This window comes from Miniopterus natalensis, chromosome X, assembly GCF_054644295.1.
Source record: "Miniopterus natalensis isolate mMinNat1 chromosome X, mMinNat1.hap1, whole genome shotgun sequence".
NCBI lineage: Eukaryota > Metazoa > Chordata > Mammalia > Chiroptera > Miniopteridae > Miniopterus > Miniopterus natalensis.
Genome location: NC_142103.1, coordinates 21,088,365 through 21,108,443, shown reverse-complemented (window position 1 = coordinate 21,108,443; position 20,079 = coordinate 21,088,365). Strand labels below are relative to the sequence as shown.

General features: G+C 38.8%; 1 protein-coding gene across 1 annotated transcript; it reads left to right on the top strand.

Moving 5' to 3' along the window:
- Positions 1–809: 809 nt before the first annotated feature.
- RTL4 (retrotransposon Gag like 4) lies at positions 810–1,742 on the top strand. The gene has a single exon (XM_016198634.2). It carries the CDS (start codon positions 810–812, stop codon positions 1,740–1,742), a length of 933 nt encoding a protein of 310 aa, XP_016054120.1.
- Positions 1,743–20,079: the final 18,337 nt, after the last annotated feature.

Genomic DNA, 20,079 nt, shown 5'->3' with positions numbered 1-20,079 from the left:
TCCAACCAGTGATTATTGCAATTCAAGCTAAATGTTCTCTAGAGCAGCTCTTTCAAACTTCAGTGCATATTCGGATCACCTGGGGAATCCTGTTAAAGGGGAATACTGATTCAATAAGTCTGAAGTGGGACCTGAGTCTGCATATCTAACATCCTCCCTGGTGATGCCAACTCTGCTGGTTCCCGTATCATATTTTGAGTAGCAAGGGCATGAACTATCACCATGCCCAAGTAGTGTATGCAAATGAGTATATCTGTGGTCCTGAAGGAATTGCTGTTTTGGACAGCAGTCCCGATGAGTATACTAGCACTAATATTAACTAGCTGTGTTACCTTGGGCAAACATTTTTACCTCTCTGGGTCTCTGTTTTCTCATCTGTGAAATTATGAATTTGGGGTGGATGATCTCTAAGACCACTATGGATTATAAAATTCTTTCATTCTCTGATAAAAAAATAGTTTAGAACCAAAGGCTTAGTTTGAGGGCAAATTCCCCCTATATTATAAGGAAGGGGAGCAGGGAGAGAAATCTACTGTAACTTTTATATTTATTTTCTTAATTCAAAATCCTCTATGTGTCCTAAGGTAATTTATTTCTTCTGAATGTGCAGAACATCAGCATTCTCCATGAAGAAGAGGCAACATTCAGTAGTGGACAACAACTCAGCTTCAGCATCCCCTTGTGACTTCATAGCTAACAGATTTGGCCACTTGCTCATGACACTGTCTCTCTGGTCAGAAAGTAAACTCACTGTCTGACCACTGGTCTCCAGGACTGGTACTCAATTCTACTTAGTTCCAGAAGATATAATGGAGGAGCATACAGAATCATCACCTACATTGCAGGTAGAACATTCCTCCCTTTGGGCAGAGAATCTGGTTCTTCAGCAACAACTACAGCATCTGACCAAGGAGAACACCACTCTGAGGGAACAAGTCATGCCTGCTCTGGTCACCCCAATGATGCCTTTACTCTGTTCACTTACGAATCTCTCCCACTTTCATGGTGACCCTGCCAGTCTCTCAGGGTTTCTTGCTCAGGTAGCTAACTACTTGACAGCTCTCAAGATCACCAATCCTGTACATGATGCCCAAGTAAAGCTCTTTTCTGACTACCTGTGTCAGCAGATGGAAAGTTGTGGGATGGTATCTAGGTCTGACGAGAGTGCTCTGTTGAAGCAATATGAGAACTTTGTTCTTGAGCTCCAGCGGTCATTTGGTGAGTCCAAAAAACAGGAAATAAACCCTCCGGTGAATGCTAAGGTTGACAAAGGGAACAACTCTTCCCAGCAGGATGCTACTACTTTTCAGCTTCTTGCTCAAAATCTGAGCTGTAATGAAACCAATGAGAGTGATCACTTCCAAGAGGGACTAGCTGAACCCATTCAGGATGAAGTGAGTGGCACAGATATGGTGGACAACCTCCCAGACCTGATCACTCAGTGTATTCAGTTGGACAGGAAACATAACAACAGGCCAGAGCTCTTACAGTCAGAGGCCAGACTCCCAGTGTTGTCTCCCATGATCCACTACCAAACCCTCTCCAGCGCCACATGTCCATCATCCAAGGAAGAGCTTATACAGCTGCGAGGAAGCCAGCCACCTCTCACTCCAGCCAAACGAGCCCGCCAGCAAGAAACTCAGTTGTGCCTCTACTGCAGCCAGGCTGGTCACTTTACAAGAGATTGCCTTGCGAAACGATCTCGAGCTCCAGCAAGGATAAATAACCCAGTTCACCAGTAAGAAGAGCACAGGCAGGTCACTTTGTCAATTTATATCCCTCTGACCTCCAGGCTTACTGATTTATATCCTGCACTAACATTTAAAATACAGATGGATAACTGTGATACCACTTTACACATTCATGAACTTATGTCCTGGAAATTTAAATAACCAGATCTTGTTTATTTGGTGACCCATCACCAAACCTAACCCAACAATGATGAAAACAATTCACAGGTACTTTCTGCAGTTGGTACTAATTCTCAAGACAAGAGTACTGACACCATGCAGGCAAAACTCTGCCCAGCCTTTGCCAATGAAAACAACCCTGGCAGTGCATTAGGAACCTAATCCCCACCAATGGGTGAGATCTGGTTTGTGTCTTCTGTGCCTAAGATTGGGCCCAAGCCTTTTACCCTCACCCTCATTCCCCATTGGTTTGGGACGCTGGACTGAAGTCCTAATTGCATTTTCATATTTCCTACTAAGACTATCCTACTAGAGGTTGGCTCCCTCTCCACCTGTTGACTACAGCCCAGCTTCAACACAAATCAACCTTCATGGAAACACAGCTCTGCCACCCTTCCATACAGCTATGTATTTTGTTGTCATTTAAAGACTTCTGCTTGCCCAATATACTGGATCTCTTGGCTATTGACAAACCGACGGTTATGGCCTTTTTTTGAACACTGCCTGGAACTGTTAGTCCACTTCTTTGAGGACTAGCCCTTCAGACAGGTGTGTGTTTTTGGCCAAGCCCTACTAATTCCAGTTTATTGTCCTCTTTGCCAACAACCTACTTCAGGTTTCTGCTTGTCTTACAGCCAAGTTAAAATGACCTAGGATAATGACTTCTGACAAGTATTTACTGAGAGTGGGAGGAAGATATCCCATAGCAATTACTATGTCTGCAGCATGTCCTTGCTAACTTAAACAGATACCTCCATTGAAGCCTGAGGATCAGGCCCTGCAGTAGTTTCTGGCTCTAGAGGCTTCAGTGTGATCACCCTGTAGGATCACTGCCCATTGGTGTCAAACTACTCTCACGGACCACCTCTGGGAACCCTTGTCTGAGGATCTTGAAGAGCAATTAATGGAAGACAACTTTCAGAACCATATCATCTGAAGAATCCTGAAGCATATAATACATCAACACCATCTGTACATAAAACTCAAGAAGTGGGGGTTGGATTGCTTGTATTGTGCTCTTGGCATACATCAGCTCTGTGTATTGATTCTAATGCTTCTGAAGAAAAGTAGTGCTATGCTGGAAAGGCACAACTTTCTAAAATGTTAAGGATATCCAATGATCATCAGGGTTTCCTGGTAATTACCTCTGTTACCTGCCTCTTTTTTTTTTTTTCAGTACAGATATACGTCCCCATAATGGATATCCAGAAAAAAGATTGGTAATTCCATTTTTGCCAGCAGCCATCAAGGCCTCTCAGAATATAAACTGCAATTGTACTTTGGCCTTATTCCTGGAGAATTATGCTAACATTGGTAATACTTAAACCCAGCTAGGAGTTTACTATTCTCATCTTATAGCAGTAGCAGACCAATCTTTTCACCCATCAGTGCCTTGCTAACCACTATACTAATCCTTATTTGTGTTCATAAGGGTCTCTTTTATCAACAACTTGCTATACATCTACTTTACTCCATGTGCTCTCACAACAAGCAGACCTGAATGCATGTATTCCAGTTATTCCAATGAACTCCCGCTGGGGTACTAGGATTATATGAGATCTTCTAACTGGTAGATCTATATGAACATTAAGTGACTCTGGAATTACCTGGAGGTGTCCTAATCTAGCACCACCAATTCTGTAATAAAGGACTAATCCAATGGCCTCCAGTCACTTTCCTTACCAACCCCAGTATGGTCCTGGAATACTAATGGTAGCATTCAGTTGGCTTCATCACCAATCTTTCCTTATCTTAGGGACATAATTTATTATTGTGTGCCCTCTCACAAAGATATGTCATTCTGTTTCCTCTTTGGACCTTCCTGCTGAAGCAAAATTACCTTCTTCTCCAAGAAATCTTCATATTTCATAGCCTCTCAGAATAGACGATCAATCCTGCGCTATTAACTTCAGTTCACTCCCACTTCTAGAAGCCACTTGTTGAGGAATTTCCAATCAAGGACTTCTTGTGCTCTGTGTGATGAAATCCAATAGTGAGACTGAGCATAAGAATAGGATGCTGCCTGGACAGCTGTGGTTCAGCGGTTGAGCATCGACCTAGGATCCAGGAGATTGTGGTTCGATCCCTAGTCAGGGGCATGCACAAGGCAGCCAATCAATGACTCTCTCATCATTGATGCTTCTGTCTCTCTCTCTCCTCTCCCTTCCTCTCTCTGAAATCAATAAATATATATGTTGAAAAAAGAATAGGATGCTGAGACAATGTTTTTATGCCTACTAGCTAGCAACCATTTTATTCACCACTTCAAAAATTTTATACTGACACCATCTACTTCAACTACAATTAATTCATTACTTAGCATAAAGAGAGTTACATGGATGAGCTTTCAGAACATATACCTGAGTGAACTTTTCTGAGAGTTAAACAAATTAAAATCTACAGAAAACAGGTTAGATGTAACCTACTGAAAGATGTATTCTGCAACTGCAAATACTTGGGGAACCCCCAGATAAAATCAATGTTGTAGTATTAGGGAGGCAGATTTGCTATATAATTGATGCCACCCAGCAAGATACAATCTAATCATTTTATAAAGTCTTAAGAAGGAATTGTTAACAAGAAAATGATCTGCATGGACCCCCCCCCCAAAAAAAAGAGGCAATTAAAGAGCCATAGGACACTGGTAATCTCTCTAGTGTCAGAGAGGGGATGTTGACCAGCAAATGATTTGGCAGGCCAACCTACAGTGTGGTGGAGGCACTAGGCCATCTCAATTTGTGTTGTTAGCCATTAAGATTGCCACCTAACTCTCCTTGCTCTGACTCCATGATCTAGAAAGTAATACTTTCCCATATAAAAATGTTGCTATGGGAGAGAATTTGCTAACCAGCTGACATGAGTGTCCTAGCCTACTAGGCAGTAAATTCTTATTATAAACGAATAAGTTGGTGTTTAGTTTATACATCAGGGTTGTTGTTGTTTTCTTGTAGTTTTAATAGCATCAATCTTCCGGATCCTAATCACCTCTGAGCACACTGTAAAAATAAAAAAGATTTTCACCATGCAAAGTCAGTACCCAGTATGAACCATTGTGAATCCACTGAATATTGGCCTCCCTGAGAACTTTGCCTCAACAGTCAGTCAGTCTCCCTCTTTATTTATCTCATTTGTCTACAACTGTAATAAAACTTCTAAATACCCATGGGTTTCACTTCCTGCACTTTCCTCCACTCACACTCAGCACCATGGTAACTGCCATAAGAAATTGCTTCTTACAAATACTACATAGTTTAATCTAACCATCAGAATATACTGCCATGGGTGAAGACATATAGACATAAGCCCATGAGAAGCACCTTTAGAGAAAGAAGAGTATATATGATTTGCCTAATTCTCACCACCTCCATCCTGTCCAAATGGCAACACATAGGACCCATGCTGTCTGTCACTGCCCTCACCACTATCCATGATGGCAAAGCAAATATCACCCTTTTCTAGACTCTGGAAGATCTTCTACACCCAGCACCATCTTTTCTATGACCACAACAGTCATCTCTGAAACAAAATAGAGAATTTAAAATGTATCAGTATCTTGGCCAAATCTAACATACCCTTGGGAAAGCTCTGGGTGCTTGTGCCACATCTGTAAATCCATCTACATTGGTGACCATATTTCATTGCTCCTTATGAAGCTTCAGGCATCACTTTGCCAAGAGACTGGCAAAACCTTCAAAGGAATATAGTGTCATGAATCTTCAGTGTTACCTTCATGCAAGGTTTACTGCCCACATTTTACAAACCAAAACTTCCTGAAGGAGTTATACTACTTAGTAGAGTCAGTAGAACTATCCTGGTACTCAGACCACATTTTCCCATCATTGATAATGACTATAGCTTTGAGCATTTATGTACTAAATTATTGATATTACTTCTTCATATAGGCTTTGATTCTTGGGTCTATTTGAACCTCTTTTTTGATCAGTGATTTCCAGCGCACATGTAACATGTCACTGGCTCTTTTATCTGTTCAGTTCAGCGATAAGCCAGTTGTGACTGTATTTCACCAACACCATTTACTTCATAGTAGGCCTTCATAGTGGAGGACCATGTAGAATTTCAGTTTTCCTATGCATAGAAGGCTCATCTCTTTGGGCATATAATCTGGCTTTGTGTGCATCTGGAGAAAGGGAGCTTATAGTTGGTGGATGACTACTTTATGTCAGGCACTGTGATTAGTGCTTTAATTTGTTAATGATAGTCATGTAACTTCACATTATGATATCCATTTCTAGCTCTTAATGCTCAGGTGGTGTTATAAATTCAACTTAAAGATGATGAAATAAAGATTCAGAGCAGTTAACTTACCAGCCCTAAAGTTATGCAGCTAATAAGTGGCAGGACTAGGATTTGAAACCAGGATCTTTCTAATGCCAGAGCCATTTGATCTCTGATAGAGGAAGAAAATACTTTAATTCACACTGCTCCTGACCAGCCAAACTGACACAATTACACCTCCTATAGCCACTCAATACAGAGAGGCCACTCTAGTAACTGGTATTCACATATCCACTTGTTTAAACACTTGTTCTGTACAGCGGTCTATAAAGGAAGCACATAACAAATCAGTGCCTTCCAGTACTTGGAAATTTTATTTGTGTTTGTAATGAATTGGAGAAAATTCCTTGACACGTCAAAAAAGACAGTGTCTACATTATCTTATTGGGCAGGCTCTTGCTTGTTGAGTCAGGATTCTAACAAAGCTTTTTGGCTATCACAAAGACTTCATATTTCTGTAGCTCTTCATTTAAAGTTATTGAGTCTTGCCCAGCTGGCATGGCTCAGCAGTTGAGCATTGACCTATGATCCAGGCGATTGCAGTTCGATTCCCAGGCATGTGCGCAATCCCCAGTAAGGGGCATGCTGGAGGCAGCCGATCAATGACCCTCTCATCATTGATGTTTCTATCTCTCTCTCTCCCTCCCCCTTCCTTCCTCTGAAATCAATAAAGATGTATTGAAAAAAAAGTTATTGAGTCTTTTTTCACAATAGCTCAATGATGTTTACAGTGTTTGCTCAGTGCCAGGAGACAACAAGGACTTTGCTTGTGATGGTTCTTATCTACCATTGTCATGGGAAAATCAAGATGAAAATAAGAGCTTGATTAATTCAGACAGCAGTTAGCCCATCAAATTTGAGAACTACCCCCACAGTATCAACCTCAGGGAATTTTCAGTCCAAAATCTGACTCCGAGGAACATTTGTGGGAAGATGGCTGTAGTCTCTTTTACATTAACCATAAGATTAACAACAACTATCAAATATCATGTTCCCTTAATGAGCCAAGTCTATCATGTATGCATCCTTTATTAAACCTGCTTTTAGTCTGTGACACTTCATGGGGACAATGAAAACCATAGAATTACTACCTGTCATTTAAATCAGAATTCCCCTTACTTGCGTTAGCTTCACCTATCTATAATTTAAAGTTATTCCCCTCCCCATTCAATTGTTCCAGGATATGAAAGAGTCTGTGTTTATACTGATAACTTCACATATGATTTTAAAGGCTCCAAGTAATAATAACAGTCACTGAGTGCTTACTGTGTGCTAAGGACAAGGATTACATGCATAATCTTGACAATAGCCCTCTGAGAAAGAAAATATTAGTACTTCCATTTTACAGGTGAAAACAAGTAAACTCATAGAGTTAAAGTAATTTGTCTAAAGTAGCAAGCTAACAAGTCAGAGGGCCAGGACTCATACCCAGTTCTATTTGATGGAAAAGGTCATGCTCTTGACCACTATACTACATGTCCTTCCCAAATTGGTGTCCCAGACTGAAAAGTCCTAATCTTTTTGTGAGTCTTCATGTGTTCACCCATCTAGGCCGTTAATCTCTCCAGCATGCCCTTTCTAAACCTTCTCCAGCTCTATTTTGTCTTTAGTGAAGAACAATCATTACAAACTTACTTAGAATTCCAGGTATAAACACAAAATAAATTTGAACAATATTTTCTGTTTTATTACCAAAACTTTTTTAAATGGTATCCAGTAATTCTTTTTGCTTTTTGGGGTCTCATCAATACATTGAGGGAAGAGTCATTGTAGGCCCTTCCCTGAAGGCTGCTGTTGTCTTTCCTAAGTTGTAATTGGTGGAACAAATCTCACTACACAAAAAATGTACTTGGGGTGTTTTAACAAACAGGTTTCGTTAAAACAACACTGAAGCTCATTCTTCTTTCCTCTCATGAGTTTTTCCTACTTTTCCCCCTTGGCTTTAAATATAATGTTTATTATTTTTTTTATTATAGCAACTACCATTTATTGACCACTTACTACATGCCAGGCATTGTGCTTTTTGATTTATGTGCATTTTCTCTTTTAATTGTCACAACAACCCTCTTAGGGATCTTTTATTATTATCTGTATTATAAAGAAGAGGGTGTTGAGGCTTAGAGTAGTTAAGAAAATTATCCATGGACCCGGAGCTACGTAAGAATCAGGACTCAAATCCAGGTACATCTAACAGCAGAGCCCACACTCCTACATAGTATGTTACTATCCATCTACAACAGAAGTCATCAAACTATCACATGTGCACCAAATCCATCCTATTGCTTGTTTTTAAAAATAAAATTTTATTGGAACTCAATTATACCCACTTATTTACATATTGTGTATGGGTGCTTTCATGCTAGGACATGTATGGCCCACAAAACTAAAAACATTTACTATCTGTTCCTTTACAGAAAAAGTTTCCTAACCCCAATCCACAGCATAATTTTTCAGAGATATGCTTTGGTTTCATTTTAACAACTAGTTCATTTTAAGAACTAAGCTAATGATTCTCAAATTTCTTCTATCTCTTACATTCCCTACACTCCTTGTAGCCCACCACAAATCCCAATTCAAGTAATCATTGAAGACTTGATTAACTCTGTGCCTAGCATGATGCCACAGATATATGGAATTCAAAGTGGAAGACAAAGTGGAAGGAAAAGACTTGGGACATTAAATTCTTAAAATATGGCTGAGAAGACAAGCAAGAAACAAAGCAAACAATGCAAGAGAGTATCTTGTTTGCTTCTAAACTTTCAATGCCATCAAGGTTCCTTGTCAGGCCATACCCAGTTGCCATGCACTACAACCCTTGGCCCTCTACCTACTGGGTTCCCTTGTCCTCACATATTCTGACTTTCACTAACCAATAATGACCACAGAGAGAGAAGTAAGGAGATCTATCCCAACATCACAGTTCATTCAATTCCAGGGCTGGCTATATAATTTTTGGTGACCAGTGAAAAACGAAGATATGGAACCTCTGGTTTAAAACACAGGAAAGAAGAGCCATTGAATGAAGGTACTAAAAAGAATACTTTTTTGTTTCTTATGCAGTCTCTCTTGACTTGTCATAATGGTTTAATATAAGGGGTTTTTTCTCAATTTTTTTGAAAAATTTTAAACTTACAGAAAATCTAAAAGAAAGTACAGTGGAAACTTGATATACTACTGTATTTGTTTCCTGTGGATGCTACATTACCACAAACTTGGTGGTTTAAAATCTCAGAAACTTATCCTCTCACAATTCTAAAAGCTAGAAATCTGAAATCAAGGTGTTGTCAGGGTCAAGCACTCTACCTAAGGATCTTTCTTTGCTACTTTCAGCTTCTGGTGGTTCCTAGTGATCCTTAGCTTAAGGTAACTCCAGTATCTGACCTCCTTCATTACCATTATTCCTTGCACCCTTATGGCTTCTAATTTATTTGATAAAGACACCAATCACTGGATTTAAGGCCTACACAAAATCCACTATGATATCATCTTGAGATCCTTAAATACAGCTTCAAAGACCTATTTTCTAAATAAGATCACATTCATAGGTATCAGGAGTTAGGACTTGAACAACTATAATTCAAGCAACTACAACCCCTTGACAAGACATTCTGGCAGCTTTGCTTCCTTTTTTTGTCACCATCATCCCCTCCCTCTTTCTCTCCTTCTCCCTCTCTCTCTGTGTGTAAATTGCAAATATCATGACACTTCAACTTCAAATACTCCAGCAAGCATCTCCTAAGAATAAATATTTATACTATATCACATTTAGGGAATTTAACATTAAATCAATAGTATCATCTATTATCTAGTCTATATTTAATTCTTCCATTTTACCTAAAATTATCTTTTATAGCTTTAGTTTTTACTCAGGATTCAATGAATTTACTCAAATTCATTACATTTGGGTTGTAACGTCTCCAGTTTCTTTTAATCTTGAATAGTCTCCTGCTACTTTTGTTAGATTTGCTTTTCAGGATACTGATAGTTTCAAAGAGTCCAAGTCAGTTCTATCATGCAGAGTATCTCATATTCTGGAATTTTCTGATAGTTTCTTCATGATTATATTTAGGCTAAACATTTTGAAAAAGACCACTATATAGGTGATGTTGTAGATTTCATGTATTACATCAGCAGGCTCAGAATGTTGTCCCCATATTGATTATGCTGGGTTTGATCTTGTGGTTATATTAGGGGTCCATCAGCTCTCTACACTGTAAATGTACCTTTCTTCCTTTATAGTTAAAAGTAACTGTACAGTGATATCCTAAGGCCTTTTCACTATCTGTTCCCAAAGATTTACCCCAATGGTCTTAGCTTCCAATAATGATCTATGCTTGCACTTGTTATTACACTGGGTGATGTAAAGTGCTGATTTACTAATTCTATCATTTCTTCTACATGTATTAGCTAATATTCTTCTATTTTAAAAAAGCTTCCATCCCTCTTCTCCCTCCTCCCTCCTCCCCTTTCACCATGGACTCAATAATTCTTTTCTTTCTTTTTTTTTGCTATTCAATGTGATATGAGCTTTCTTCCTTCCTTATGTTCCAAGAGTCTTTCCTTTATTATTTACTGTCTCCTTCAAATACTTTTTTAGCCATATTGAAAAGTAGGTCTTCTGGCAACACTTTTTCTTAGTTTGCCTTAATCTAAGAATGTCTTGATTGCCCCTTAATTCCTAAAATATATTTTTTCAAGATGTGGGATTTATTGTTGATGGTTCTTACCTTTTAGCATTTTAACAATCTTGTGCCACTTCTTTTTGGCTTCCATGGTTTCTGATGAAAAATCACTGTAATTGGAATTATTTTTTTCACTCTGGGCAAGGTGTAATTTCTCCCTTACTGCTTTCAATATTTTTTTTTCTGTCTTTAATATTCGGAAGTTTGGCTAAGATGTGTCTTGGCATAAATCTCTTTAGGTTTATTTATTGCTAGTATCCTCCCCTTACTTTGAATCCAGTAATGATTATATAAATGCCAATTCCCCTGGGAAGGGCCCACATTAAGATTTGTCATTAATTTAAGACTGAATGTAGAGAAATGTATCACCCATTGTGGGATTGGGGTCATAGTCAAGCAAAGGGCACAGAAAGAGGAGGTGGGAGCTAGGGAAAGGAAACTTCTCCCTCTGTAAGTTTTGCTGTTGGCCTCGAGTGCCCAGAGGCTTGATCTTTAATCAGAACCTCAGATTTTGTGCTGATTGCTGTGTAGCTGACAAATGTTTTGACACAGCCCCACAACGATCTCTTACTGGCTGTGGTGTCTACCCTTCTTATCCTCTTGAGAACAATGTTAAATAAATCAATGGAAGTGGCCAAGTCCAGACGTGCTGGCCTGGGAGCCTCTATTTTGTGATATTTTATTAATACAAACGATTACATTTCCAAAATATAGTGCATATTCCCAGGCTAACATAGCAGTCCCTGAGCCCAATTCAGTGTTAAAGCAGGAAAAATGGTTGCCAGCTATAGAATGCCATATATATATATATATATATGTATATATATTTTTATTCCTGTCAAAGACTGGGAGTCTGGTCTTTTATAAGTCCTTGAGATTTGAATCTAAGCTCTATATTAGCAACTTAAGCTTGTTGAGACAGGTGTTTTGGAAATATTACCCCAGTTGCACTTCCTTTCTCCAGGAAAAATTAATGTACTATGTATTTTCACAGGTGGGCATTTTAATAAAGTTATTGTTCATTTAGAGAATGTAGAAAAATTAATTTTTGATAGCCCCAAGGCTGGTAAAATTACCACATATGTCAGTGCCTACTTTTGATATATGGCCTTGATTAACTCCCAGATGCCTAGGGATATAGGCAGTGGAGAATGTGAGGTAAGGTGGAGCTTGACATCTGAATCTCTGCAATGAGCTTTATTTGAGGTGTCAGTTAGGATGCAAGTAATTAATGCACACTGAGAGCCCACTGTGTGCCAAGAATGGTGGGGATGCAGAATGGCTAGGACAGAGACCCTACCTTTAAAAGGCTTATAACATGTCAGGGTCTATAAAACCTCTGATTGAGATGATAGCTATGATGAAAATGGTAATAGCTACCTTTCACTGTTTGCCACTTGCCCCTTACCATGCATAGTGTTAAGCATTATCTTATTTACTTCCTCCGAGAAACCTCTGCGGTATGTACCACTAGGCCCATTTTGTAGATGTAAAACAGAGGTTGAAGGCCAGTAGGAAGTGAGACCATGGTCACACAGGCAAGATTCAAACTCAGGTTTGCGTGGTTCTAAAGTCTCAACTTTTAACCAATGTAACATAAATAATTAAACCAAAGACAGATCACAAGACAAATATGGTAGGGTTCTCCAAAAGTCAACCAATTCAAGCGTTTCTCAAAGTGAAGAAACTTGGAGGAGGTACAAGCCAATTTGAGATTCTAAAACCAAAGAATGCTGGATGGCAGTGGTGAGGAGGCCAGCACTGTGCTCTGAGAATAGATGCAAGGAGCAAGTCAAGCTAGCTTTCCTAACTTGCTATTTGCAGTGCTCTCTCTAGGTCATCTTCTCCCAACCAACAAAGAGACTGGAATCCACATACTTCATTTTACTGGCTGACGTTAGCACTGCTGTAAAAATAAAATTCAGGTTTGAATTTGGCAGACAGAACCTTCTACCTCATTTCTATCTATTCTTTGGACAATCACTGTTTAAGCAACTGTGGGCAAAACACTGTGCTAGACATATTTAGAAAAAGTGGAGATGAAAAAGACATGGCCCTTATACTCAGATTACTTTCTAAGGCAGGAGACAATAAACTTCTTTTTTGTAATGATCTAATTAGTAAATGATTTAGGCTATGAGAGCCATGTAGTCTCTGTCACAACTACTCAACCACCTATTGTAGTGTGAAATTAGCCATATACAATAAAGAAACAAATGAGCCAATAAAACTTTATGTACAAAAATAAGCAGTGGGCTGGACTTCACCTGTGGGCCAGAGTTTGCCATGTCTTGTCATAAGGCATGGTTCTTAATCTTGGCTGAGAGAGAAACATCATTTGGCTGCCTCCTGTATACCCCCTACCAGGATTGAGCCCACAATCAGGGCATGTGCCCTGACCAGGAATCAAACTGTGACCTCCTGGTTCATGGGTCACCACTCAACCACTGAGCCATGTCAGCTGGGCACCATATGTAAATTGGTGGTAATGTTCTAGTAGTTTTTTGTATAAGGTGTTAACTTCACATATTGGATTTATAAATAAAGCACTTTATGGGCCAATGATGACAATATATCTTAAACCAAAGAGTATGTAAATATATGAATAATCTAACTGTGTGTGCCAGATGTAAAAAAAAAAGAGGATAGAGAAAGGGATAAGGTGAGAGACAAAGAAAAGTTTGGAGAATGGGGAAGATTTAAGAGTAGTTATTTAATTTACAGTGCTCCCCACTCACACTTTGCCCCCAACAACTCTTTATCAACCTTACCTGTCTACACAGTCACCCCAAGAGTAAGATTATCAGAGACTCATCTAAGTTTCATGTTTTTGGAAGTTCCTTATGTCTTGAGGAATTAGCGTTTTAATTCTGGGAGGCTACAGGCACAGGGCAAGGCATAGGAGGAGTGGGTCTCTTGGGCTTGTCAAATTGCCATGTACTTCCTCTTTGCTTCCAGCATCATCAAGAGGTCCAAGATGAGTGATTAACAACTTGGCTTCCCATGTATCCCAGCTTACCTTCCATCTCTTCTTCTTTGTGCTCTTACTTTGCCCTAAATATACAGTTGTGATTCCCTTGGAGAAAAAAGGGAGACATTGAGGTAGATGTAATGACTCAGAACCTCTTCTGTACTGTTAACTTCCTTCATAGTTTCCTTATTCCTTCACTATCATCCTGAGAGTAGAGCTAAAACCTAGGGCCCTCAAAGCAAAAACTGTAAAGGAGCAGTGGCCAGGGACAGTTATCTTTCTTATTTCCCCATTTGATACAGTACCCATAATATACATCAAGTGAGATAAAGTTGCAATAAGCTTGTGATGTGGCTGTAAGATATATGAGAAGACTCCCTAAATTGTCCCAGGTGAGTCAGCATAGTCCTAGAGAGGGTTCACAATCTAATGGGCTTACACTAAGGCTTGCTACAGCAGGTTTGGCCTTTCCCCTTTGGCACCATCTGGCCTTGACTGGGTTGTCTGAGTTACAAGCCCTGCCTTCACTCCCCCTTCCCTCTAATGGCTCTTGGGTTGTCACCTTGTCACCTTCTTATTCCTTGATGGCTGCTTCTCAGTCTAGTTTTTCCCTCTCACATCACTATTTATGTTTTCCCTTTTTGTGTTCTGAAGCTTATTTTTCCTATTTTGTCTTCTTTCTTTTCTTTTAATTTTTGTTATCCCTTGTAGTGCCCCACACTCCTTTCTATCCTGGGTTCCTTATTCCCTGGCATATCTCTCTCTCTCTCTCTCTCTCTCCCTCTCCCTCTCCCTCTCCCTTCCCTCTCTTTCTGTTCCCATTTCTTCTCTTCTCTTCTCTTCTCTTCTCTTCTCTTCTCTTCTCTTCTCTTCTCTTCTCTTCTCTTCTCTTCTCTTCTCTTCCCTTCCCTTCCCTTCCCTTCCCTTCCCTTCTCTCTCTCTCTCTCTCTCTCTTCTCTCTCTCTCTCTCTCTCTCTCTCTCTCTCTCTCATAATTAGCATTTTTTTGCAACACAGCCTCTCCATTCCTCTTCCCACTTACCAGTTTCTCTTAGTTAAAATTAAAATGAATGAGAGCCCAATTCCTTAGACTACTAATATGAAATGGAAAGTTGAAACAGTCTCCCTATAAACTACTTCTACTGGAATCCTCAGGGAGTTACATTTTAGCAACAAGCACAAAAGCATGCATGTAGGTATGTGTGTCAGAGCATGTGGTGGGTGGAGAATGAAGGACCAGTAGAGCTCCCTATGTTTGCTTCATAACCAGCCCCAAAATGCTGGATCTGGAGACCATTCCAAGACCAACCTGACATGAGATAGAGAAGCCAATGAACCAAAGCAAAAGGCAAGCTAATTCCTCCAAAGGAATCATGGCAGAGCAGACCATTTTTATGGAGAGGTCCTGGCTGCTCAGCTAGCTCAGCAAAGGAAAGTAGCTAGTGGAGAACGGGTACATGCAGGCTCCCTTTGTTTGTTTATCAAGTAAGGGCCAGGTCTGAAAATGTCTTGGGTTTCTAAATGAATTTCCTTGGGCTTGTAGTCATACCTATCCCATTTAAGGGATCAATGGGTGTATGTGTCCTAGCACACACACATTCAAATAGGTGACCAGAAGGGCATGAAGCAAGTAGTCACAGGAGCAGGGAATCATTAAAGATGTGAACAAAGAAGTTCACTCATTCTGCTCAGAAATTTTAAAAATAATAATAGTATCAAAGCACTGCTTATTGTTCACTATCAACAGCTACATTTTTTTTTTTTCAGGAGAGGAAATGAGGCTCAGAGAAGTTAATTAACATGCTTCAGGTAACAGTGAATTAGTGAGAAAACTGGCTTTTAAACAGTTACCTGGCTTACAATCAGTGTTAGGAAGTGGGGCAGAATATAGGGTGACATTTCTAAGAGGGGCATTGGGATGTAAAATCAGGATTAGGATGAGGCAACTGAGACACCTGGGGTGCCAAATTTAAGGAGGAATTATTCTTAGATGCTGAACCTACACTTGCACTACGCTGAGAGTGAGTGCCTTGTTAAAATATGAGCCATAGGCACCTCACTGCTCCATCATCATCCCAACCCTGCTTGGATGGAACACTTTGTATAGAACTGGAGGATGGACCCTAGGTTGGAAAAAAGAAATGAATTTTACACTTGAATTGATGCATTTTAGTTGCAGTTGTTACAGTTTATTCTAATTGAGCATTAAACATGCAAATTAGAGAATTATTATATTAGTCTTAAAAGTTCATTGCTGTAACAAACAACTTCAATGTCTTGTCTTAAGGACTTAACACAGTAAAAGGTTTATTTCTTACTCACTCCATAATCCAATAAGATGTTTGGTTGGTAGCCTCCCACATGATAATCCTTGGAACCAGTCTCCTCTCATCTTCTAGAATGTTGGTGTCCCCTACTAGAGTTTCTGCATCCAACCAGGAAATGAAGGGAGAGGAATGTGTGGAGGATCTCAGAAGAGATTTTATGGGCCAGACTTAGAAGTCATACACATCCCGTCCATCCACATTCTATTGACCAGAATGCAGGTCTATGGCCCTACCTAACTGCAATGCAGATTTACGGTAAGCTAAATAATACAGGTGACAGTGGTGATGAAAAATTAGCTTGTCCCTGTCACAGAGATGTAACACAGGATGCTAAACCTATATGTTCATATGTGCAGCAAGCTCACAATGACACAGTATGAAAATCAGAACCTCAGGTAGGGTTAATCATCAACAGAGCTAGGATTTGAACTCAGTTACACTTGGCCCTAAATAGTACATACTACTACTACTGTACTACTAATAAAGCTAATAATTGCTGAGCACTTACCATGTCCTAGGCATTATTTTAAGTGCCTTGCATATGCACTTAGTGATTAATCCTCACGAAACCCCAAGTAGATAGATGCTGTAGTATCCTCATTTTTTAGTATGAGGAAACCAAAACCCAGATGGGGTAAGCAAAAACTTGTCCAAGGTCACACAACTGGTAAGTGATAAAGTCGGTACTGGAACTTACATTCTTACCCAATATTTTGTGCAAGAAAGTAGTCTATGTGCACTTAAGGACACATGTGAAATTAGAGAGTTCTGCCCATGGAAACAATTAACTTCTAGTTTAAGGAATTAGGCATCCACATTTGATATATTTAAATAAAAGTATGATACACTATGCTTAGGGATAAGAATGTGTGGGTGTCTGTTAGTTCTTTTTTTAAAAAAAAGATATGTTTTTATTGATTTCGGAGAGAGGAATGGAGAGGGAGAGAGAGACAGAAACATCAATGATGAGAGAGCCACTGATTGGCTTCCCCCCGCACGCCCCCCCCCCCACTGGGGACTGAGCCTGCAACCCGGGCATGTGCCCCGACTGGAATCGAACTGTGGTCTCCTGGATCATAGGTCAATGCCTAACCTCTAAGCCATGCCAGCTGGGCAGGGTGTCTGTTAGTTCTATGTGGGGAGGATTAATGAAATTGGTCAGACTATAATAGAATTTAGAAGGTCGTGGGAATTTTTAATCACAGTTTTAATATTGCTCTAAATTGTGGCTTAGGTAATTACCTTCTTAAAAAAGGTGTGCTGAAATGTCCCATTAGGGACATAGTAACAACAGTCCTGATGGTGAAAGAAAGCAAAAAGTTATACTACTTCCTGGCAAGATAGTCCAAAAAAAAAATAACCCCTTAATAAAGTGTTGTAACTCTTAGTTATACACCCCTAAGAATTGAAACAAGGTTTTCAAACAAAATATTGTACACAAATGTTCATAGTAACACTATTCTCCATGGCCCATATGTGAAAACAGCCCAACTGCCAATCAACTAATAAAAAGATAAGCAAAATATGATATATCAACCATAAAAGAAAGGAAATTCTGATACATGCTACAACATGGATGGACCTTGAAGACATTATGCTAAAAGAAGCTAGACCTCAAAGGCCACTTATTATATGATTCCATTTACCTGAATAGGTAAATCCACAGAGATAAAAAGCTGATTAGTGGCTGTCAGGGGCTAAGGTGAGGGAGGAACAGAGATTGCCTGCTTAATGGATATGGAGTATTTTCGGGGGGTGATGAAAATGTTCTGAAAGTAGATAATGGTGATGGTTGCACCAGACTGTGAATGTACTAAATGTCACTAATGGTAAATTTTATGTTATATGTATTTCCTTACAATTAAGAAAATCATAACTCTCACATACTTTAAAGGATGGCCCTCAAGAGAGTATAAAATAGCCCGGCTGGGCGTGGCTCAGTGGTTGAGCATCAACCTAGGATCCAGGCGATCTGGGTTCGATTCCCGGTCAGGGCACATGCCCGGGTTGTGGGCTCGATCAAGGACTCTCTCATCATTGATGTTTCTATCTCTCTCTCTCCCTCTCAAATCAGTAAAGATATATTTAAAAAAGAGATTATAAAATAGAATCTGAATCTGAATTAACCTTGAGAATATTATGCTAAGTGAAATAAACCAGTCAACAAAAACAAAACTTATATGACTCCACTTATATGAAGTATCTTTTTTCCATTTTATGCATGTATTTTTATATTTTTTAATTTTTAATTACAGTTTACATTCAATATTATTTTGTATTACTTTCAGGTGTACAGCATAGTGGTTTGACAATCATATACTTTACAAAATGTTCCCCCTGATACTTCCAGTAACCAACTGGCACCATACATAGTTATTACAATATTATCGACTATATTTCCTATGCTGTATTTTACAACTCCATGATTATTTTGTAACGACCAATCTGTACTTCTCACTCCCTTCACCGTTTTCACCCAGTCCCCCAAACCCCACCCCTCTGGCAAATATCAGTCTGTTTTCTGTATATATGAGTCTGTTTATGTTTTGCTTGCTTATATTGTTCTTTAGATTCCACATATAAGTGAAATCATATGGTCTTTGTCTTTGACTGACTTATTTTATTTAGCATAATACTTCTAAGTCCATCCATGCTGTTGTAAATGGTAAGATTTGGTTCTATATACATTTTTGCATTATTTGTTCTCATTTTGTGAAATACATAATTGGTAACTTGATAGGAATTGCATTGAATCTATAGATTGCTTTGGGTATTACGGGCATTTTACCAATATTAATTTTTCCTATCCTTGAGCATGGTATATGCTTTCATTTATTTGTATTTTCTTTAATTTCTTTCTTCAGCATCTTATAATTTTTCAAGTACAGATCTTTTACCTACTTCGTTACATTTATTCCTAGGTTTTTTTTTTTGGTTTTGTTTTTGTTTTTTTGTGTTTTTTTTTTTATGTAATAGTAAATGGGATTGTTTTCTTAGTTTCCCTTTCTGATAGTTCATTATTGGTGTATAAAATGCCATTGATTCTGGATATTTATTTTGTATTCTTCTGCTTATTGAATTTATTTCTTAGTTTTTGGTGGACTCTTTAGGGTTCCTATATAAAATATCATTTCATCTGCAAGTAATGAAAGCTTCACTTCTTCCTTTTCAATTTGGATGCTTTTCATTTCTTCTTCTTTAATTGACTTCTTCTGGCTAGGACTTCCAGTACTATGTTGAATAACACTGGTGAAAGTGGACATGGACATCCCTGTCTTATTGTTGATCTTAAGGGAAATGCTTTTAGTTTTTCCCCATTGAGTATAATGTTATTTGTGAGTTTTGTTATCTGCTTATATGAAGTATATTAGCTAGTCAAATTTATAAAGACAAAAAGTGGACTAGTGACTACCAAGGGCTGTATTAGGGATGGGAATTGTTTCATGTGTATAGAGTTTCAGTTTTGCAAGATGTAAAACTTCTGGAGATATGATATACAACGATGTAAATATACTTAACACAAAATTGTATACTTAAAATGGTTAAGATGGTAAATTTTATGTTACATATTTATCTCCACAATTAAATGTATATATTCTGAAGTATGGGATGGAATCCTGGAGATTCTGGCTTTACTAGAGGTTCCTATATTTAAAAAGATAGTTATAAAAAAACTTGTGATCTAGTCTCTTAAAAGAAAAGTTGATTTTCTCACCCATATTTACTATTGATATTACCTGAGACTGGGAGGGTGCCCAGAATTTTCTAGATCTATATTCATATTTTCCTGTAGCTAATGGAGAACCATGGATGAATTCATGTGTTAACTGCATAGTGGATCCTTAATGGCTAGAAGGTTTCCTTTATTTCCCTTTCTTTCTCCTCTTTTTGTGT

Coding starts and splice junctions, on each gene's coding strand:
- RTL4 (XM_016198634.2), top strand. CDS start 810: ATGGAGGAGCATACAGAATCATCACCTACATTGCAGGTAGAACATTCC.